Source organism: Peromyscus leucopus, chromosome 19 (genome assembly GCF_004664715.2).
Source record: "Peromyscus leucopus breed LL Stock chromosome 19, UCI_PerLeu_2.1, whole genome shotgun sequence".
In the NCBI taxonomy this organism is placed as follows: domain Eukaryota; kingdom Metazoa; phylum Chordata; class Mammalia; order Rodentia; family Cricetidae; genus Peromyscus; species Peromyscus leucopus.
In genome coordinates, this window is record NC_051079.1 from 30266 (window position 1) to 53522 (window position 23257).

General features: G+C 50.4%; 1 protein-coding gene across 1 annotated transcript in view; it reads left to right on the top strand.

Annotated features, from left to right (window-relative positions):
- Positions 1 to 23257, top strand: part of LOC114683379 (CDK5 and ABL1 enzyme substrate 1-like) — a 61809-nt gene that overhangs the window by 21055 nt on the left and 17497 nt on the right. Inside the window, 6 exon segments of the mRNA XM_028857681.2 lie at positions 1537 to 1614; positions 19396 to 19492; positions 20870 to 20897; positions 20900 to 20955; positions 20957 to 21026; positions 22351 to 22454. Of these exon segments, the coding sequence (XP_028713514.1) occupies positions 1537 to 1614; positions 19396 to 19492; positions 20870 to 20897; positions 20900 to 20955; positions 20957 to 21026; positions 22351 to 22454 (433 nt within the window).

The following is a 23257-nucleotide window of genomic DNA, read 5'->3' on the forward strand; positions in this document are numbered from 1 at the left end:
TGGGCTTGGATGTCTGATCCTCATGCCTCTGCCTCCCAAGTACTAAGAAAACAGGTGTGTGCTTCCATGCCCAACTGAGTACCATGTTTTAGATGGGGAAATCAAGGCTCAGAAGAGAGAGACAAGGAGACAAGGCTGGTACCAGAAGCTGGGAGCATCACCTTGGTCCTCTTTGTCCCTGCAAATAGGTCCCACTGTGGAGCCAATGGAGAGCGAAAGCCCTGAGTCTCCTTGATGGATACTTGGGTGCCTCTCTGCAATCCAGACTATGTCTCGGACACATTGGCTGCATCTCTAGAGGAACAGTCCGATGCCGAGCCCTTAGTCTTGCCCTCTAGAAGAGAGGACAAGTGACTAGGAAGGAGCCGTGGCCACCACTGCACTCCGCGCACCTGCAGGTGTGACTTCCCAGTCAGGTTTTGAAGACTCCGTGAGAGTTAGCCAGTTGTGCCTAAGCGGGACATCACAGGCTGAAGAAGTGGCCTGGAAAGACACAGGATGGACTGACTGGCTTTTCTCAGTAGGTGGAACCTGCAGGCACGTTAGAATTCAGACGTGATAAGGCACATGGGAAAATACTGTGTCACGGACACTGGAGAGGCAGGGCCAGCAGGGTGGTCTGTCTGCCATGCCAGAGACGAGACCTCATCCCAGGGCTGTGGGCAATTTAACATCGTAATTTTAAAACAAGGTTAGGATCCCCAAACCCTGGTGCACTCAGTAGTGCTATTTTCCCTGTTTGTGACATTGTAATATTGAAGGAAATTTAAAAAGTAAATAAACTCCTTATGTGAACCATATTGACCTCGTTCCAAAAAGAATGATTTTTATTTTTTCCACTCATTTCTTCATTTTTTTTTTCACCAGCAATTCCCTTTGGCAAAAGTTATTCTCAGGCAGCAGGATAAGTACTTCTGAGGGGTTTTGTTTTTGTTTTTAATGTTTTTTCAAGTGGCTTGGATTGCATAAGAACATGGTGTAGAATCGTTCCCAGTAGATTCTTTATAGCAGCGATGGTGGCTTAGACTGATTATATAATTGTTCCCTCAGTCTGTTCTCAGAACCTAACATGTTGCCAGAATATGAAAAGCTAACGATGGTAATGGCATCTGAACATCTTACCAGCTCACAGTTCTGGGCACGGTTGCCCTCACGTTGTTTACTGTGGGCAGAAGTCTTGATGTGGCATTGACCATTTTGCTTGCGCTGGCCACCCAAGATTCAGTGTGGTCTGCTCTGCCTTGTATGCACGGCTCACCTCCCTGCCAGCGCCTCTCACGTCTGGCTGGTCTCGCACGTGTTAATATTTGGGTGAGGCAAGGCAGCAAACTTCTGCTGCGCTCAGGCTTGCATTTTGCAAGAAGAGCAGAATGCCATCTGTTGGAGGAGGTGGCGGGAGTATGCAAATGCGGCTGTGAATTCCATGAATGCTTAATTTGCTGTAGAACTTATTTTAAGTTTGTTTTATTTTTTTAATTTGGAGTCTTTGCATTTAGTTAGTTGTTTGTTTTTTTGTTTTTTGTTTTTACTTTGTAGAATAGTCCTTATCAGTGGCAGAAGATCCTTCTGTAGTATATTTTCCGTGCTGCCGTATCGAGACAGTACCCAAGTCGGGTATGTATATGCATGCATGCTTTACAGTTCTCTGGGTGAAAAGTTCAGACACCAATGTGCACAATGTGGCTTGCCTTTCTCTGTTCTGAGTTTGCCTAGATTTGATGTTACAAATTCAGTGTCTGATTTTGGGGTGTGTTCTACTTTCTTTTCAGCCAGAAAACTTCCTTGGTGTGTGTGTGTGTGTGTGTGTGTGTGTGTGTGTGTGTGTGTGTGAACTTCCCCCACCATCTGCCTCTTTCTAAATGTGCATTTTATCACCTTGTCCAATACTCTCAACCAAGAAAAATATGAGGTCCACCATATGCCGCTGGGTCACTCTGACTGTTGGAAAAAGGTAGGTTGGGTAAGGACCAAATCTCGTGGCTGTACTACATCCTGTGTCTTGGCTTTGGTTTGGAGGCTGATGGGAGACCTGGGGCTGCCAGTGCAGGGCAAACATGTCACAGCAAAGTGGCACCAGGAACAAATGTACATAGTTAGGGGCAGCCAGAGCAATGTTCCCCTCTCTGGATTAATCAACCCTGCTCTGACTCTGAGCAGACAGTAATAATAGAAGGCCTGGACTTGCAAGATCACCTTCTCCCCCACCACCCTGTGGAGGAACTCATCCCCACTGCATTGTGTCCCGCGCCTGTCGTAGGGTGCTGCTGGTGTTGGGCACATCTCTGGATGCTGTTCATCTCTAGCTTCTGTTGCTCTGTCAGCCTTGTGACAACAGACGCTGTAGTCACAGCACCTGAGATAATGTGGCCTGGGTACTGTTCCACCACTTACCCACTCTGGCTGTTCCCACAGGCTCCCTGCTGGCCTTGAACTTTCCTCTGCTGTAACAGGTTACACTCATCCTGATAAACTCACCTGGTTCTTACATGAACTCCACACGAGTTCCACAAGGGCAGCCGCTGGTTAGATATGTGACTTACAGAGCGCACCAAGTGTCATCCTTTTTACTTCTGCACCCTGACAACAATCTTGCAAAGTAGGTGTTCTAGGAAAAAGAGGCGGCAGATCTTACAGCCTGGAGGTTTGAGGCTCATGCAGGAGTAGCTGTGGGCTTGAAGGACGTCCCAGAGCTTTCTTTTTCCTGCCTAACTTGCCGTGGCCACAGCTGTGTCTGTATCAGGAAGACAGCCCATTTCCAGGGAGACCGTGGTAAGGCCCAGACTGCTCCACAGCCCGGGGAGGTCTGCACCAGCAGCCTCTTCTGGCCGAGGCCTGGTGGGTCCTATGGAGCTTCCTCATTTCTCTGGACTCCTTTGCTGACCCTTCTGATCGATGCATTCTTTCCCCTGCTCCAGCCCATTCATTCATTCCTTTGCATACTGCTTACCACATGACCAGGTACTGGGGATGCTGGGAGACAAGGATGGGCATGGTACCCATCCTCCTGAACTTACTCTCTGAGGGGAAGACACATCAGATTACACGCATACACAGTCACTGTTTTAAATAGATGCTGAAGATGTTCCAGCAGGTGGCCACTGCCCCTTCCTAACTAGGGACCCATTCTGTTCTGTAAAATAATTTGGCTTCTACGTACGTTACATTTCATCTTTGAAATGTTCACATTTGGTTCATTTCCAAGGTGTTAATGTTCATATGCAGGTACCCCTCACTGCTGTACCAAGAACTTAACATTTCACAGCTATGATCTGTGAGAGCAGTGGTCCCAGGTAAGAGTGGGAATGGGAACCATTTGTATGGCCTGCCCCCCCCCCTGCAGACATGCCACACAAGTTCCACGTCTGTGGCAATCTTTCCAGGATTTGGAGAATTGACGTTATCTGCTTCCCAGAGGGCACCCGAGGCTCACAGGAGTTTGTGGACACGAGGGCCCCAACATGGCACACGGCATGCTGAGAGGTAGTAGAGAGTCAGTGTGAAGAACTTTGAAGATTGTATGTTTTCAGTTGTGACTTTGAAGGTCTGGATATTTTTTTCAAAGCCAATAAATGTTTGAATGGAGATTATCGAAACCATCTCACCATGGCTCCATGTGGCCTTCTACATTTTTAGATACCTCAGGGAAATGCAGCTGGTACCTAACAGCGTCCCGGATGCTGGGAAGGCCCGCCTTTTAGAACCACCTGTGGACTTGACTCTTCTGCCCTGGATAGAGACTGTGGCCCTGGATAGAGACATTTGGATATAACTTTTATGTCTTAGACATGAGCAGACCAAGATTTTTATAGTTGAGGAAACCAAGGGGCCCAGCAATGAATTCTATAACCAAAGAACAGTTTCTTTGTAAGACCTCACAGGGGGAATCAGTCTGTTGTCTGTAACAGAGTCTACCTTCTACCACAGCAACGAGGGGACTCTGAGCATGAAGCCAAGTACTCCACTTGAGTGGCCGGGTGGTGTTCTGTGCTTTTGACATTTTAATAAACAGACATCCTGTTTATAAATAAATGATAGCCCATTTGCTGTAATTATCCACTGATAGCTACAGTTCTTTTATTAATGAGAAATAACTTCAAATAAAAAAGCTATATTAATAGACATATCTAAGAAACTATACATGTTAGTACAGTACGATAGCATTTATTAGTAAACAGCACTAGCTGTTTTAGCTCGGGTACACATCGACTTATTATATAATACATTTCCACTGGGAAGATGCCTCACACTTATCCAGAAGCCTGTCCTGTGACATAGTCATCTGTCACAGAGGTCCAAGGCTGGAAAGGCCTGCAGAGGTCAGATAATCTGCCCTTCCGGCTTTGATTCCAGGGTGGCCAAGGTTGTGCAGGACTGGGGGGGGGGGCTGTGTATCAACCTAGAACTCTGAGCTCTGTTCTCTGGTTCCCGCGTCTCCTTTGTGCTCCTCTGTGTGGACCAGGCCACGAGGGCATGTTGAGTCTGGAATACAGACAACACAGCACTGGAGGAGACGCTGTGTACGCCTAGCGTCAGCACAAGATCACAAACACAGGAAACTCAGTAGTTCCTCTGCGTGTACTTGAACCTCCTTTTCAGGGCAAGCATCTCTCAGATAGCAGCCTTGTCTTCCTGGGTGTGTTTTCTGGCTTCTTGTTCAGCATGGCAGCCTCCCAACTCCACCTCCCATTCTCTTGGCTCGCCCTGCCTCATCTGCTGTGGCCCTGAAGCTCTGTGCGTGTTTTTTTGTTTTTTGTTTTCACCTGAAGTGAACACTGATTTTGGCACCTGGTATCAGTTGAGCAATGCTGACAGATTGATCTTAGGAGAGGTTTCACTGTCCATTTTTTTATTGTTTTTTCATTCAGTCCTTTGTGGTCCCCAGTGTGTGTGAGTCCCCTGATGGAGAACACATTATTGCCCCTGAATTGTCTTGAGAATCCTTGGCTGAGTAAAATCTGTGGCCCCACCCACCTCGGTTTTCCCACCTCTCCTCCTTCCCTGTGTAGATGTTCAGGCCCCACTAGCGCAGAGCAGGATTCAATCCTGTTCTTGGAATCTAGAGAGTACCTCCTGCTTGCCAGGCACTGTTCAAGGCAGCGGGCGTAATGAACATGAAGATATCTCTTCTCATCGAGACTAGACACAAACTTCCTACCGATCAAAACAGCCACTCAACAGTTGAGTCCTAAGCAGCTGCCCAATGCTGAGGGCAAGTGGAGCCCAGAAGGAAGTGAGAGAATTCAGACAGACAGTGCAAGTGTGCTGAGCTGGATGTGTGAGCCCTTAGGGACACAGAAACGTTTGAGACTCCGTGAACTTCCAAAGATGTCTGCGGATAAGTCAGCTTCTGGCATGGTTAACGGCCATGAATTCAATAGAGCCATGTCCACGCTGGAATCCTGCTTCTGAGCAAGTGTTCCATCCTGGTAAGGGAGAAATCAGAAGTGAGCTCTGCCGGGAGTCCTGGTCGTGGGACAGCCCCCGCTCTCACAGGACCATCACTCAGCCCCCCACTCCATTCTTTTACCGTTCCCGTTTGGAATGTGTGGCTCACGTCTCCCAAGCGGCCATGGGCACCAGTGGTTGTTTCCAAGTCTGTCTGCGTGGCTGTTGTGGAAGTGGTAAGTCTCGTTGAAGAGACTGTGAGTGAGGCGTGTGGTTCACACTCGCCACCTGCCAGCAGCCAGTGGCTTCTAGGACTCACCTGAAAAATTATTCTGCATGGGCCTTTTTAAACTTTCAGATTTCAGAACACGCACAGATGGGGTGAGTTTGGGCAGTTTTCTGGTCTGGGTGATCCCCAAGGATTGAGAACAGTGAAGTACTCAGAGTACTTGCCAGTGGTCAGGTCTGTGCTAAGCTGGTGTTGGGAGTCTCCAAGACCTTCCAGTGCAAGCAGGTGACCTGGTTATGTGACAGTTGTCCCCAGGTTCAGACTGCCTTGATGTGTAGGGAAAGCTGTTGGAGAGAACAGCATAGTATGATTTTCAGAGGGTGTAGCTGGAGGTTTGTGGGCTAAAACAGAGCATCGAGCAGTGTGGGCCGTTTCCTAGTGCCTTCCAGGTGTGTGTGCTCATTCCTTCTTCTGAGGACCGGGTGAGACGGGTCCCTGTGTTATCATTTTCTTGAGAGGGATGAGACACGGTGGGACTGTGCAGCCTCGGCCAAAGAGAGTGCGGACAGAGGGTAGCGGGACTGTGTCCATGGCTATGGGATAGCTCAGCCCACAGCACTTAGCCCCAGCTGGCCTCTTCTCAGCCACCCTTCTGGGTTAGACTTGCTGTCTCCAGACTTGATGGTGTTTATGGGAGTCACACCAGGGTCACTTCCTGGGAACTTTGGTGACCAAGCTGTTGGGTGATGGCTTTCAGAAGGCTATGAGGGATGCTCATTTACCCTATGGCATTAAAATCTCCAGGAGTAACTCCAGGTAGCGGTGGACAAGCTTCCCCCTCCCTATACTGAACCCAGGGCCTAATGCATGATGGGTAAATTCCCTACCGCTGAGCCACAGCCGCGGCCTGGATTACTTATTTTTATTTTGAGGTAAGGTCTTGTTATGTTGCCCAGGCTGGCCTCAAACTCACGATGCTCCTGAGTAATGGGAATTGTGGGTATGTGCCACCGTGCCTGCTCTGGGTGGAATCTTAACTGAAAAGCAATTTCCCCATTTGAGCATTTTCTGTCTTTAGTCTGAGGGGGCTGTGAAAAGAGGGAGGAGTAGCTGGTCCTGGTGCCGGACCACACACTCGCACCCTCGGACCACACACTCGCGCCCTCGGCGCCCTCGGCACCCTCCCCGCGGGGCCCATGCTGTCTTGCCCAGGGGTGACTCATTTCCTCCAATAGGCTTCACGTGAGCACTTCTCCCTGAGGAAACCTGGGCCACCTCTGGGGATCTGGGAAATGTAGTTTTCAGTCTTTCTGGAGCCTGTGGTCTTTGCCAGAGTGGTCCACTGAAGATTCCACTAGAGTTCACACTGAACCTGGGGAGGCCAGTGAAGCCCCCAGTTCAACGTCATCCCCAGAAGGAATCCCCAAGGCAACAGGGGTCCCTGAGAACTTCCACCCCACAGGTGTGTCCCCCCTCAAGACTACTGCGGATCAGATTCCAGTCACCCAAGGAGGGTCCTCCAGCACAAGCAGCTGTGTCCGGGGGCCCTGAGCTCAGCTGCAGGTGGCAGCACCTGTCCATCCAGTCAGTCATCCACTGACTGACTGTCCACCAGTCAGTCATCCACTGACCCCTGAACTGTCCATCCAGTCAGTCATCCACTGACCCCTGAACTGTCCATCCAGTCAGTCATCCACTGACCCCTGAACTGCCCGCTTGGTCCTTCCCTTAACACTGGCGCTGGCCTCTCACCCCAGCTCAAATCTGTGCTTTCTCTGTGTGACTGTTCTGAGAGTCTCATGCTCTTGTCTCCTTGTCTGGGGCCAGGCACGTGATATAACCTCCAAGAACACCCCTTTCCCCAGCGACCCATTTCCCTCACCTAGGTCCCATCAACCAAAACTTTACAAAGCCACTCAAAATAGCAACCCCACACGGCATCACATGAGCCTTCTAGGGGGTGGGGAGTTCATACTGAATCATCGTGTTGTTCGTCCTCGCTGAACCCGAGGCCCCTGCCCAGCCCCTACGTAGACAAGGGTCCTTTTTAGACCGTCTCCCCGTGGTATCTCAGACCCATGCCTGTAGATTCCTTGTCCGGCTTTCCTTGCTGTGGGGATTTTCATCTGGAACACTGCTCTGTCTCTCACTGACCCCAGCCCAGTCTGAAGGAAGTCAGCCTTTCCAAACAGCGTTCGGAGGCCCCTTCCCCACCCCAGTACCTCACTAAGGCTCTGCCAGGAACCTCTCTCGGTGCCGTTGCTGAGGTTGGTGAACGTGCCCATGGATGTATTTTAACTTGTGGACATGGACTGTATCTTAGTTCTCAGAGGAGCTGCAGCGTTCGGCATGGAACACAGTGAACTCACCACCTTCACAGATAACTGGGTGGAGGGGGGCCATGTTTTCCAGGCTGCATTTCCAGGCTTGGGGCATTGCTTGTTTCATGGGGGAAGCATAGCACTGGCCTACCAAATGCAGACAGGCAGTGTGCTTTGGTGAGAGCCAGTATTCTGTGGAACCGTTGACCTGGCACTTGATCCTTGGGGGCATCTCCAGAGAAACAAAAAGCTGGACAGATGGCCTTGAAGGGACTCACAAGGTGAACTGATTGGGCCATGGCCCTTGTTTCTCTCCAAGTGGCTTTGTCACAGTGGCAAGAACTTTGCTGAGCCTAGAGTGATAGAGGGCCTCAAGCCACATCCATATGCTTCTGGTGAACCCCAGCGAGGCCCCCCTCTGTGCTCACCAGCCCGATGATCCAGTGTTCACACAGCCAGGGCAGACTGCATTTTGCCTCACTGGTATGGCAAGTATCCATGCTGAGCGTTCAGGCCTGTTGCTAAGGTCACATGACTTCTGCTGTCTTTGCCTAGGCCCACTGGCTTTTGTCAGAGTTGGTGGCCTGAACGTCTCTAAAGCAGATCAAAAGATAAATGGCACCTGCCCCCCCCCCCCGGCCCCCGCAGGTCAGCCCACTTTTCCTTCAGCTGTACCCTGCTTCTGTTTAAGTAACGGCCTTCGGAGTGGAACTCAGCATAGGTAGAAGAGGGGGGCAGCTTGCCAAGGGCAGTGCTGTGGAGAGGGGGCACTTCGTCCTGGCCCTTCTTCCCTCGTGCATCCCAGGCACACCCGGTCGTCCTTGCCTCTCTCTTTGTAGAGGCCACACAGCCGTCTCTGAGTGCATGCATTAGAAAGATACGGGGTTACCGACCTGCTTGGATGAAGAGGCCTCTGGGTTGTGCCCATTTCTTTCAAATCACCCCGGTGTGAGGTTGATGTTCCACTGATAGTCAGCAAGGGTGGGTTACGCCTCACACAGCAGCAGACAGGCAGAGCCTAGTGAACGGAGGACTTCTGAGGACATGGAAGCTCTTCCCGGACAAAGGCGCTCTTCTCGAGTGCCCTTGAGGTCATCTGTAAAGGATGTGTGAAATGGCGGATAACTCCAGCAATGCCAGTTGCAGCTGGTTCAACAAAGGCAGTGTCTTCAGAGCAAACAGGAGCTCGGAAGGACTTTAGCGACCTCCTGTGAGCTGTCACCTTTCACCTCACGGTTCCCTGCTGTTCTGACAACACAAGTTTACATGGAGTCCAGTCCTAAAGAGGATGGGGACAGGTCCACTCCTCCCTTCGCCATCTTGGTGATCCATGCCCATGGCACCTGAAGCCGGGCAAGGGGTTGGCCTGGGAATGGAGCTGGCAGCTGCTGACCCCAGTTGACTCATCGTTGTAAGTGTCTGCAGCGTCCACCTCAGGGAGATGGCTCAGAGCCCCTGCCAGGCTGTGGTGACACTGGAATTCATCAGTGGGAGGTCCCTTCTGTCCAGTCACAGATGAGATCCAGCCTGGCTCGCAGTGAATCAGCCGGCAGTGTGGTTCACAGGTGCTATGGGTTCATCTTCAGGTTTTCTTTTATTCTTTAATTTTTTTCCTCTTGGCACATGCATGTTAAAGCAAGTTTAGAAAATACATAAAAATAAGATCGAAATTCGCAGGCCAGACCTCGGCAAAGCCACTGCTAACATTTTGGTCCATTTTCTTCCAGTCTTGTCTTTTCCCTCTAGTGGTTTCACTAACATAGGACACAACAGAGGTGGTTTTGATTTTTTGTTCAGGCGTGCAGGTTGGTGGAACACAGTAATAGAGGAGGGAACAGCTGTGGCCCATCTCTTCTCCGACTTCAATGTCAAGTCTTCTTATTGCCGTGGGCACTCTTCTCCGATGGGGCTCATAAACCGTACCATTCTCAGGAAGAGTCCCCAGTTTAAACTAGCTCCTCATTCCTCATCCTTCAGCGCGTAGTTGCCAAGGCCCTTACTCACATTAGTCATTGCCCACCCCCTTCTAGCATGGACCTGCAGTTAGGCCTGGAGACTCCGAGCACATAAAAAGACTTGCACACAACTTCCTGGACTCTCCCCTGCTTCGTAAACAAGTGTGCCATGTGTGAGAGCCCACAGAGGTTTCCTAGTGAGATCTGAGCTTGCCTTACCCAACAGGGCTACATGAGGGGATGACTTGACCATGTGCATGGTTACCAGGTGTGTGGAAGGGTCTGCACTTGGCTGTGCGGTATGCGTTGTTATAAAAAGCCCTTTTGAAGAGGCAGAAGGAGCCATTGGGTATTGACCCAGGGCCTCCTGAAGCTATCCTGTGTTTCTGTCTTCTCTCTGCCATCTTTCTATCTAATATTTTCTTATTCCTCTCTCCTCCTCATAGGAGCCCTGTAAAAGGTGGGAGCTGGCCTCCCACAGATGGTTCCCTGAACAAGGACTTGGGTTCAGGGACCCGCATAGCCAGGTGCCTCCACCTGAGAGTACTCTCCTCTCACCCTCTAGCCCCTACCCTGCACCCCTGAGCTTTGGTGCCCCCACCATGGGACCAGGTGTGGAACCCCTAGGTGCTACAGGGGATCTATGGAGTTAGACATGGAAACAGAAGACATGGTGAACGCAGGAATGGCCCAGGAGAAAGGCTCAGTAGAGGGAAGGGAGAGGCAGATCCGAGAGGAAGGTAGAACAGTGTGAATTTGACCTTTCAAACTGTCAGTTAAGGGTCAGTCCCGAGCCAGGGAACCAAGAGACTCAGCTTCCTCCAGTGTCTTTCTCCTACACCCACTGGCCTTTCGCTGAGATGAGGCCAGAGCTCTGGCTTGTACTTCGGGGCTGGCTCACTTACATTAGAGGCTGAAATAAGGGTGCAGTGTGGCCAATCCCCATTTATGATACTGCCTTTATTAGAAAGATGCATTCTGGTTCCAGACTGCCAGCTCAGGAAGTTTTGGAGCACAGTGCACTAGTGAGTGAGAGACAGTAGGCAGTAGGTTAAAGGTTATCCCAGCATTGTTTCTGTGCCTAAAGGAGTTGGCATCTGTGCCCAAGGGCTTGTTTCCTGAAATATGCGACATCTGTGGGCGAGTCTGCCTAAGTGTCCCAGCAAAAGAAAGTGAGACTGACCGGGTGCTTAATGTGCTGTTTGAGGGTCTTGTGAAAACCAAGAAGCTGGAGGATTCTGGCCAAGACAGCTGTGGTATGGACACAGCCGTTTGTATGGCAGTCCTTGGTTGAGCAACAGACACTGGATTCACTTTTTACAAACACAGCAGGCTGGATTGCTCAGTGGGGTGCAAGGTGTCTTGGGGGTGTCCTAAGTTGTCAACGGTTTCCACATGGTGTTTGTGTCCTTAGCTTTGGCATGAGGCAATCAGATGAGGTCATCTGCTTGGGTTCATTTCCTGAAAACTGACCATTTTGTGACACAGAACAAATTCTATTCTTAGAGAGCTTTCAAGCCTGCATGCACCCTGCCTGGTCGGGGCCACTCGCCCCAGAAACATCTCCTCTTGTGGAAAATTACACACTCACAGGCTGTTTCTTTCCTCATACCAAGCACATTCCCACACCGCGACTGGTTCTGGATGATCTCATGGGTGAATCATTCCATTATCTGGCCGTTTAAGAGCTGCCTTTAGACAGAGATTTTGGTGTAAGCTCCATGAAGACCCCTTCATTGTCTGCCTGTCGCCTTTCTGGGGATGACTTACCCATGAAGTGCTGGGTCTGAGGGGCCAAGATTTCTCAGCTAAAAGCTGCCCTTTTTTTTCTGTGCGCTGTGGCCTTGTTTGTTGACTTTGAACTCTGGTGGGTAACTGCTGCCATGTGAGCAGGTGAAACTGCACTTGAAGGGGCCATGTTAGCTCTGCAACTGTGACAGACACTAGAGACAATGACCTTACGTTATTAAGTCTCAGTCTGGGGCTGGGACATAGTTTGTGCAGGAACACCTGAGTTCGACTCCTGGCGCCCCATGAAAAAGCCAGGAGCGGTGGTGTGTGTTGGAGAGGTAGAGAGACAAGTGGACCCCTAGGCTCTGTAGCCAGTGACCCTGGCCTATGTGGCTAGCTCCAGGCCAGAGAAGCACTGCCTCAAAAGCAAGGTGGACTGCTCCTAGGAACAACACACAAAGCTGTCCTGTGGTTTTCACATACATGCACATGCACCCACACAGACATTTTCAGTCCATGTTTCACTCACTACAGGTGCTGGAACTGAGTCATGGATCTCATGGCAGGGACGCTAAAAAGGAGGGGGGTCTCAGTATCCCCTTCTAGGGCCCACCTCCTGACCTGAGGTCTCCCTTTGGGCCCTCCCCGGGACTCCACCGCCTCTCAGGAGTACACTAGGTGAGGGAGCAAGCTTTTTAGCACATGACCTTCAGGGGGCATTCTAGATCCAAATTACAGCAGACTACAGATGGGGTTTCTTAACGCTCACTGGTGTCCTGGAGTCCCGCAACGTGTGATCTCTTAATTAAGACTCATTCACAGGTGGTATTTCCTTTGCTAATCCAGTTTTCAGAGCTCTGCTTTCTCCCAGTCTCTGTCCTTTTTGAAGAGTCTAGAAACCCTGTTAATATTTAATTAGCTCTTAAATTATTTACATATCCAAGTGTTTGAGCCATTGTTGTCCTTTGAAGAGCAAGTTCCTGGGTGGTGCTCGCAGATGGTCCCATGAGTCTGCGCTTAAGGCACCATTAGAGATATCACCATGGGTAGAGGTCAGGACAGCCCAATCCTAGGAGCAGAAAGCCTCGGAAAGTACCTACTTGGATCACACATGCTTTTCCCCATCTACTTCCCAGGTGTAAGTATTCAATTGTTTATTTTTTTAAGTATTATTGTGTGAGGTGTGTGTGCATGATGTGGGGGTGCACATATGTGGGGGTCAGAGGTTAACTTTGTGGAGGTGATTCTCTCCTGCCTTTTACACATGTCCTGGGAATCACAATTAGCTCAGCTGGCTTGAATTACAAGCACCTTCACACACTGGCTCGCAATCACATTTTTTTAGATTGGTGCGTTGATTTTGCCTCTAAGGGAAAGGACCCTGAACTTCTTGTCTGGTGGGGAATCCTGTTTTCCTACCAAGATCAATTCTGTGCATTAATGGTAGTCATCCGAGCCTTTTAGAAAAGGTAAGAGTTGGGAGTTGGCCATGCCGTGGTTAAGGGGGGTGCATAACCTTTGCGAACCTGAGAATGTAGGTTGACAGTCGGCTTTGACCAGACGACTGAGGGGTGGAATGTGATGTGTTTGCTTTATGCTGCAGCAGCTGAAGCTAAGACTAGGGTCTAGGGACTTTCCTGCTGAGGACTGTGGCACACTGCTGTGAAGAACGCCGCAGCCCCCAAATGAACCAACCTATTTTTCTTAAGCGTCTAAGTGCTGCTTGGCTGTCTCCCCCAAACATGCCTTCATCTCCTATTGTAATCCCCTCTCCCCTTGCCTCAGCCCCACCCTGGCCCTCTCGCCAGCCCCTCCCATTCCCCCACTGACTGGTTCCATTGCCGTCCTGGTCCTGCGTTTGCAAACTGTTCAAGCTTGCGTGGCCTGCGAATTGAGCTGAGCAGGGAGGCCAGTCTAAGCTGCAGTGCCCTGGAGCTGGGGCCACAGGAATTAGAACCCACTTGCCCATGGCTCTTCACCAGTGTTCTACGGCTCCTGTGGAAGTAAGAAAGATCTTCTCCGACAACCTTGCAAACCATTGTCCCTGGGCAAATGTACCACATTCAAGCCTTAATATGTGCAAATCTGGGATCCTGCAGGCGGCGCTTGAGCTCGCCGTGCGTTTTAAAGACAGGGTCTCCTCTACAGGCCAGGCTGGCCTAGAACCCAGAGAGACCAGCCTACCTCTGCCTACTTTAATGCTGGGATCAAAGGCGTATGCCACCACACCCAGTGCCTTTTTGGTTTTTAAAAATAGTCGGAGTCTCAGTAAATTAACATTTGAACCCTACATATATCTGGGATTAAAAGAAGATCCTGTAGGCTTTTCAAAGAAAGTCCAGCTTGAATCTGCTTTCAATGGCTTCATCCAGCTGTTGCTCTGTGTTGTCCATACTGCGGGTTTAAGGCTGGCATGTGAGTCCACAGATACTTTTAAAAACCATTTTATAAGATTTTAGAGCAGTGATCTTAGAACACACTGGGATTTTACCCCTGCTCTCCTGAGGCTTCTGCTTAGTTCTTTTCCCCTGGATATTATTTTTAAAGATTGTTTTGGGTACATCCATGCAACTCAACAGTTCTTTCTGCAGTCACCTCTGAGACGGCAGCCGGCAACGCCCAGGCCTCTGTTGCTCTATCTGCGCTCACACACCAGGCCAAGGCAGTTATCTGTAATATCAGGGAGCCATTGTGAAATTGCTGTTATTATGTCAGTCAAGCATGGCTCCAAGAGGGCAATTTCCTGCAGTTCGTGCTAATATCGGGTTTCAGTGACATTTATTGGAGCACTTAGCAGGAAAATCCCGACCCAGAGAAGATGATCTGCACCCTTGTGCTTTCAGACCCTGACAATTGCTACCCATAAATTCAGGAAAGAAAATGGAGACTTGCTAAGGATGGAGCCCAGCTGGTCGAACGCTTGCCTAACATGCACAAAGCCCTGGGTTCAGTCCTCAGCACCACAGAAAACTGGGCATAGTGGTGCGTGCCTGTGACCCCAGCCCTTGGGAGGTAGAAACAGAAGGGCCAGAAGTTCAAGGTCCCCTCCTGCTATATGAGTGAATTTCAAGGGAAGCCTGGGCTATTGAGCATATCCTAAAAAGACAAAAAAAAAAAAAAAAAAAAAAAAAAAAAAAAAAATCAATGATCATCAGAAAGTCATGAATGAGCTTTGTTTTCTGTGCTGTGACTCCAGGCACATATGTGTATATGTATGTGCTCTTAACTCGCTCCCACCAAGAACCATGACCCGTTCCAGTGACAGCCTGAGAGAATACACAGAAACGTGTATCCCAAACATCACAAAGTAGTGTTCTCAAGTGGCTGCCATACGAGTGTGCCAGCTGCAGTTGAGGAGATCTTAGTTCTTCCAATTTGTTATCCTTCCTCTTTCCCCTGACACAAGGCTGTCGAGAAACTCAGATCCCAGATACCCTCTCTTTCCAGTCTCTGTGACTATGTGAAGAAAGGCCTAGGGTAGTGTTCTCAGCCTTCCTAATGCTGTGACTGCTGTAGATAATGCCCTTGTACACTGGTTTAATAAAACACTGATTGGCTAGTAGCCAGGCAGGAAGTATAGGCGGGATAAGCAGACAAGGAGAATTCTGGGAAGAGGAAGGCTGAGTCAGGAGCCACCAGCCCGCCCTGCATGTAATGACACACAGGTAAAGCCGTGGAAAACGTGGCGACATATAGATGAACAGAAATGGGCTGAGTTTAAGTGTAAGCTAGTCAGTAGGAAGACTGAGCTAATGGCCAGTTTTAATTAATATAAGCCTCTGTGTTTGTTTACTTGGGTCTGAGTGGCTGCGGACCGGGGGAAACAGGAAAACTTCCAACTACATGCAACCCTTCAATAAAGTTCTTCACGTTATGGTAAACCCCACCATACAATTATTTTATTGTTATTTCATAACTGTTCTGAATCTTAATGTAAATATCTGATATGCAGGATGTCTGATATGCGACCCCTGTGAAAGGGTCGTTCGATCCCCAAAGGGATCACTGCTCACACGTTGACCCGCACACTGGTCATTGGTCACTGGTGTGCCCTGATACTGCCAGCAGTCTACTGTAAACCCCGCCCCCACCCCCGCCCCCGCGACGCCTCCAGGCCCAAAGATTTCCGGGGCCCTGTACCACCTGCAGCTGTGGGTTTGATTACAGCTGGGGACACTTAGTCTAGGAGTACCGATAGAATGCCAAGCCGAGGGACCCCCAGGTCACCATTGCCTCCCCACTGAGGGCCACCCTGCCCTTCTCATTGCTCCTCTGCCTCCAAGATGCCTGGCACGACTCCTCGGTGAGCTGTGGCCTGAAAGGTAAACATCCCTGAGGCTACAGACAGCAAATGGCCAGACTACTTTGGGGAAGAAAATAGGGAAACCCAGTCCACATTATTAAACACATTGCATGTGACTGTGTGGTTTTATCATGGAAGTTACAAATGAATTGAAGCCACAGTCCTGACAGGAAAGCACCAAAAGTTATCCCAATATGGTAGCCACTAGCCACCAGTGGCCATTTATATTAAGTTGATTAAAATTTTATACGATTAATGTGAACATGGTGGTACATACCTCTAACCCCCACATTCTGGGAGCTGAAGCAGGAGGATCGTGGGCAAGCATAGGCTGTAGAGTGAGACACACACACACACACACACACACAGTTCATACAACTGAAGAATTAGCTTTCTTAACCAGATTGTATTTCCCATGTTCCCATGTGACCAGTGACCACTGTATGGGACGGTGCAGATGGAGAGCACCTCCAGCCTGGGAAAGCAGTTCTGTTGGGTGACACTGGTCCATCCTGAACCATAGATGACCCAAGGCATAGTTGAAGGTTCGTCTTTATATTACTTTCTCACTTGGCCTGGCCCTGGCCCAGGCACAGTGAATATTATATTAGAAGGTATAATGGCGTAGTGGAAAGCCAGGAGGAAACGCTAGCAGGTCACATAGGTGAATTCCTGTGGGGAGGGAGGCAGGGTGCAGCCTCGCCTGACCTCTTTGTGGACCCAATGTCCCTGGACACTTGGACAATTTCCTGGGTCCATATGGGAATCTCTGATTCTCTGCATAGGGATTGTGGGTCGGCTTCTGGGAGGAATCCTGTATGATACAGTTTTTGTTATAGCTTTTTTCCCTTGTGGGAGACACTGGGAAGGGGTGTGGGAAGAGGCGTGGCTGGTTCGCCTCTGTCCACTGCGCTGTGCGCATTTAACAACTGACTGGAGCCAGGCTGTCCTGAGGACTCAGTACGAACAACCCAAGGGCAGCTGAAGGGATTTGATACGAGTCACACAGCACCAGGAGACACCAGACTACCGTTGGCAAACGCCTCAGTTTCTTCACCTGAGATGCTGTGCAGATGGAGCATGAAAGAAAACACTCCTGGAGGCCCTCTGCACACAGGTTGGATTTAATAGTCATTCCCCTGGGTTTCTTGCCCCCCCCCCCCCGCCAGCCCCTCAGAAGATGGCACCTACCTTTCTGTTAATGTCAGACTTGGAGTTTTTCATGGTACCCATGCTGCCCCCAGCTAGTGCCACGGCGCACTGGCCTCCACCTTGATTGCTAAATCCATTGAGAAGCACTGTGGGTAGCTCATGTAGCAGGCAGATCCGTCAGGTGGCGTCCCTCGGGGTGGACCTAGCTCCAGGGAACCCGGTGACCTCCATAGGCCCTGCTTTCTCTTTCTCTAGCATGCTCTGTCTTCCTAGCCGCTGGTTCAGCACCAGCACAGCATCTTGAGAAAGCCACACACATAATCCTGAACACCCTTGCCCTCGAGGAGAGAGGTCTCCATCAGAGAGGACTTAGACACATCCGAAAGCAGTTCCCTTGCCTAGAACATTCTTGAAGTCCTTGTTTGGATGACTTGTGCCTCTTTGTTGCTTTTTTTTTTTTTTTTTTTTTTTCTTTTTTGGTTTGGTTTTTCAAGACATGGTTTCTCTGTGTAGCCCTGGCTGTCCTGGAACTCACTCTGTAAACCAGGGTGGCTTTCAGCTTGGAGATCTGTGCTGGGATTAAAGGCATGTGCCACCACTGCCCAGCTCCTTGTTACAGTTTTGAGTCTTGCTATGCTCTGCTCCCAAACAGAGGAGGCAAGCTTGATGTTGGGAATTACATACATGGGGAGGGCTTGGAGAAGTACTGATTGACAGTGTTCATGAGGGAGACAGAGAGGAGAAGTACCGATTGACAGTGTTCATGAAGGGTAGACACAGAGGAGAAGTACTGATTGACAGTGTTCATGAGGGGGAGGGAGACAGAGAGGAGAAGTACTGATTGACAGTGTTCATGAGGGAGAGAGAGAGGAGAAGTACTGATTGACAGTGTTCATGAGGAGACAGAGGAGAAGTACTGATTGACAGTGTTCATGAGGGAGACAGAGAGGAGAAGTACTGATTGACAGTGTTCATGGGAGGGGGGAGCGAGGGGGGAAGAAAAGGGGGGACCTTATAAACAGAGTTCTGAGATTTGTTTGCCTTTGTCCTGTGTGACTTTGATGTCATTTTGGGCAAGGTGAGCCATCTCCTCTCAAGAAAATAGCTTCAAAAGTTCAGCACTGCTAGGTGCAGAAGGTCTGTCTGTTGATTCTGAAGACTGTTCCAGATGAGACTCCCCGTTCAAGGAGCCGGGCCATGCTTGGCATGCCCATAGGTTGAAGCAGCGGCTGGGCCGGGGATGTCTGCTTTCCCTGTGTCGAGAGTGGCGTTCTTTCCCTTCGCTTCCCTGCGTCACTCCCCAGCTCTCTCCTCTCTCTCCCCTGGGTTGCCGTCGTCCCCTCCACATTACTTGCCACACGTTCCAGTCTCTGGTTATGGAGTCTCACCAGGTCCCATGATGAGCATGCTGTCGGTCTAAGGTGGACACCACCAGCAAGCACTGTGTGTCAGACAGAAGCTGGTCCTGGAAGGCAGGACCCAAACATGGCTGCAGCATAGAACCCTGGAGTGTCACAGAAAACCCTGCACGCCTTGTTCGTCCTGTACTGACTAATGCAGAATGCCTGGCCACAGGAGCCAGACTGTAGTCAGAAAGGCACTAGGTGACTCTGGAGGGACTCACCCCCTGACACAGTGGGGCAGTTCCACCTGGACGTAGTCACAGTGCCCCTATCCTGAATATCCAGGGTGGTGCTATGTGTTAGGAAGGGCATTCAATACACAATCTGCTCTCTTGGTGGCCTTGACAAGCCTCAGTTTCCTCCTCTGTAAAATGGGCTAATGGTATCATCGCAACCCAAAGCGTGACGGTGAAAGGCTTTAGAAATTGTGCCACGGTGTTGGAAGGCTCATGTCACTCCCGGGGCTCTCCTTTGAGGAGAGGACTCTCGCTGTCAAGGTGCTCGGGCCCTAACTACTGTGGCGTTGACCTTTCATTGCCAGTGATACCTGGTCGCTGCTGAAGTCATTGATTTGTCCCATCTGGTAAAGAAGAGTGGCAAGGAGAGGTGATCTTAGCAACTTCAAAAAGAAGCCAGCACCAGACCCCAGAGACCCACTGTCCCCAGCATTCAGGAAATGCCCCTGTGTCTGAAAACACAGAGGCATGCGGAGGGTGGTGGTAGCCAGGGGCTCCCAAGGCCCGCTTCCTCCTGAGTGTTGTTCGTTTGGATGTCACCTGTGTGGAAGAGACAGGAGAGAGTGACGCCCGGAGCTGCACCCGCCCCCGGTCATTTCTTCAGTGTCCGGCTGTCATACAGCGAGCGTCGTTCTTTGGGAAACACACCAAAGCATTTTCTCTTGGCTTGTGCTTCCTAGGGACCTGAAGTTGGATGGAGGGAGACAGTCAGCCGGGGCCATGAGCCTGAAGGAGATCATTGGCCTTGATGGTGTGGAGCTGGGGGCTGACGGGAAGGTAAGGTTTCTAGTGTCTGAAAATTTTGCAGTTGGTGCAAGGCCCCGGATGCAGAGGCAGAGAGCTAGAGCCTAAGACTTAGTTGCAAGGTCAGGGCAGGTTCCTGGGTGCGATGCATCGTCTGACTCTAGTTCTGTGCGGACAGAAACCACCAAGCCAGTAACTCAGTACAGGCGTGGCAGGAGGTCCCAAAAAGAGGTATGTGCGTTTCTGCTAACACTGTTTACAGCTGATTGTGCAATATTCACATACTTATAAACACACATCCACATTCCAAGATGGAGTGATGGTTTGTGTATCTGTGAACGAGAGGTGTCAGTGAGCAGTATTCCAGCCACTAGTAAAGTTTTGGTTCTAGATCCCAAGAAGCCCCGAGTGCCTCCGCCCAGCACGGTGACCCCGAAACTATGTCAGTGTGGTATCCTGCTAAACAGTCAGATTTCACCCACAATACAGTGAGCTGTTAAGTTGAAGTCCAAGGAGCACAATTTGAAACAAGCTGACCTGTGGTCGTCTTCATACAACCTCCCCAAAAGCCTGTGCTCCCATGGGAAGCTCCCTAACAGCTGTCCTCGCCCTCAGGGCATCTGTCAGCTCTGTGTCCAAGACACGATGCCTCATTCAGGCTGTATGTGGGGTGCCTACAAGGTGCTTCTTGGGGCAAGTAAAGAGAAATAGGCTCCCCCATCTTCATCCCAAAGGGTGAGTGTTCACCCAGGAATGAGGAAGAGTGGAGCAGAGTGGAGGGTCATGGTCAGCACCTTCAGGGAAGGAAGCGTGAGAGGAGCCAACGGCCCTTACCAGAGACTCTGGGGGCCTGGTGCGCTCCTGATCCCTCCCCTGGATTATAAGATGCAGTCCATCATGTACCTTGTGCATGACACAACCTTCCAGCACATTCTGAGAAGGTGCCTTGTCTGACACATGGACATTTGGCCACCTACCGGGAGTAGACAGACCAGATGGGATCAGTTAGACTGCACACAGCTCGGAGGCTGTTCGGGCGAGGGTGGGTATGAAAGGGGCACAACATTTGGCAAAAAGGAATACCAGACAGGTTGCGTTTTTATTTCTTTGTGTGTGTGTGTGTGTGTGTGTGTGTGTGTGTGTTGTTTTTTAAAGTAGGGTCTCTCTGTGTAGACCAGGCTGCCTTCGAACTCAGAGATCTGTCTGCTTTGGCCTCGAGAGTGCTGGGATTAAAGATGGGCCCACAGGCTGGGCTACAAGTTGCATTTTTCAAAATCCCATTAGCGTCCAGGAATTTCATGTTTTTTAAAACAGCAAACCTGGTCTCAGGGTAGCAACAGAGCTTGGCCAGAAAATAAGCCCGGCCTCCCCTGGACGTAACTGCTGCTCTGGGTTTGTTCTTCCTTTCAGACAGTGTCCTACACCCAGTTTCTATTACCCACAATGCCTTCGGAACCCGGAGGAATACCATAGACTCCACCTCCTCCTTCTCCCAGTTTCCGGAACCTGAGCCACCGCAGCCTCTCCATGGGCCGGGCCAGCAGCACCCAGGGGAGCCTTGATGCAGGTAACCTTAGCTCAGAAGGGTCTGGTGGCTTGTGGCAGGATGTGCCTCAGTTTACAGTGCAAATAGGATCTCCATCTGTGCTGGTTAGAGGAAGGATCCACAGGTGAGGTGAGGGGGCAGGCCTGAGGTGTGATCTCAGGCCACACAGACTCATACACATACCACAGAAGACCTTTCTCTTAATTAGCTGCTCAGTTCCCAGCCCCAGGGCCTACCTGTGCAGGGTGAGGGGTGGGGGGTGGGGGGCAAAGCTGTAGCACTCTCCCAGCCTCTCGGCTCCTCATTTACCTGTGTTCTATGGATGCATTCTGCTTCTGTGTTTCCACACACAGTTGGGTCCTGAAGTGCCGGACTGGGTGAGCATTTCCTTTGCAGTGCTCACAGTTAGGAATTGGGTTGGCTTTTGAAGGATGAGCTGCATACCCATGTTTGCCCATACATAGGTACAAAGATAAAAAACTCTTACAGAGGAATTCCAGGTGAGGGGCCTAGGAACGGCCGGCAAAGTGCCTACCACGAAAAACAGGAAGACTGAGTTCAGATCCGAGCACCCACATAAAAGGCCAGGCATGCAGTGTGTGTGTGTGATCCTAGCACTAAGGAGACAGGCAGACCCTTGAGTTTTGCTGGGCACTAGTCTGGCAGTATTGGTGAACTCCAGGTTCCATGAAAGACCCTGTCTCAAAAGATGATAGAAAAGTGATTGAGCGAAGCATCTTACATCAACCTCTGGTCTCCACACACACATGTACACCTGCACCACAAACTTACAAAGTCGTGCTCACACTTACCACACACACGAAATCCCAACTGAGGGTGAAGTTCCCTGGGTCAGCCTGCCCCCATCACCTGCAAAGGTCACTTGTATCTGTGTTTGCTGGTGGCTACCACAGTCGGGACATGATTCACACACAGCAGCCTGTCTAGAAGCATTTACCCAGGTCGTGGCCCTGAATGGCACAACTGGGTTTAGCAATTCTCTGTCAGCTTAAAGAACAGGCTGGTCTAGGACCATGTCCTGTGACCTACAAGGGTCCCCACAGTTCACATGCTGTGTCAAGTTTTGTATTCTTCCGGGTCAGTGAAATGAACACATAATTTACTAACATAGGGGAAAAAAATCAGAATGGTAAGAATTGGCCAATCTTTTTGTAGGTGGGTGGATATACCTCACTGCCAAGCACAGACAACCCCAGAAATCAGAGCCGTTGTGAGGTGACTGAGACAAGTGGCCCTGAAGCCACCTTGTCTTTAATATCTAGCACAGCAGCCTCAGCTTCGAGGAGTCCAGGGCCCCTAATTACCATGTGCTTGTGCTCTTCAGGAAGTGACCTGGGAGACTTTATGGACTATGACCCAAATCTCCTGGATGACCCCCAGTGGCCTTGTGGCAAGCACAAGCGAGTGCTGACATTCCCTTCCTACATGGTAAGTGGTGTCCGGGGGCTGGCTGGGTTGTTAGTGCCCACAGCATCCTGGAATGGCCTTGGGTAGCCCTCTGGACTGTGCACCTGGGACATTTTATTGAGTTCTCCAGTCAGAGTTGCAGCATCTGGTTAACTGGCCTGGGAATGCCGCTTATAGAGAAGTTGAGAAGGCTGGGTCCAGTGGACGAAAGCTACCAGCTTAGTTTTAGAGACCTTCACTTCCGAGAAGGGCAAGCCAGAATATACACACCCCAGACTCCACTAGGGGAAGGCCTGACCTTTCCCTGGGAGCACCAAGTTCAAGTTGAGCTGTCTTTGGATCACCTCAGTGACTGTAAATCTCCATGTGCACTCCGAACCACGGGCAAGGAGGACGCAGCTGTTAGAAGTGAGCTCTCTCCTTGCCGTGTGTATTTGGTGACTTCCTGGTCTCCCTTGTGTCATCTCCATTCTGGCTGACTGCCTTCTCTGCCGTGGTGGGCTCCTGCTTCTGTAGACACCCCTTTCTTTGGGTAGAACTGTCCTGTCCTACTTGCTGGGGAACAGGAGAGAAGTGGACTGACCAGACCTGTCGGACACAGCATCAGCAGAGGGAACATCTGCCCAGATGCCCTGCTTCTCTGTGCCTTCTGCATCCTATGGGACATCAGGGCAGACAACCAAGGCACTTCCTCCCCTGGGTCACTCTAGCTGCTTATCTTAGAAGCCCTGCCCTCAGCATTGAGCCCAGGGTTCTCACTGAGGTCTTCCGTGTCTACAGAAGCCAAGGGCAAAGCCACTCCAAGTACTCAAAGGTTGCCCTTG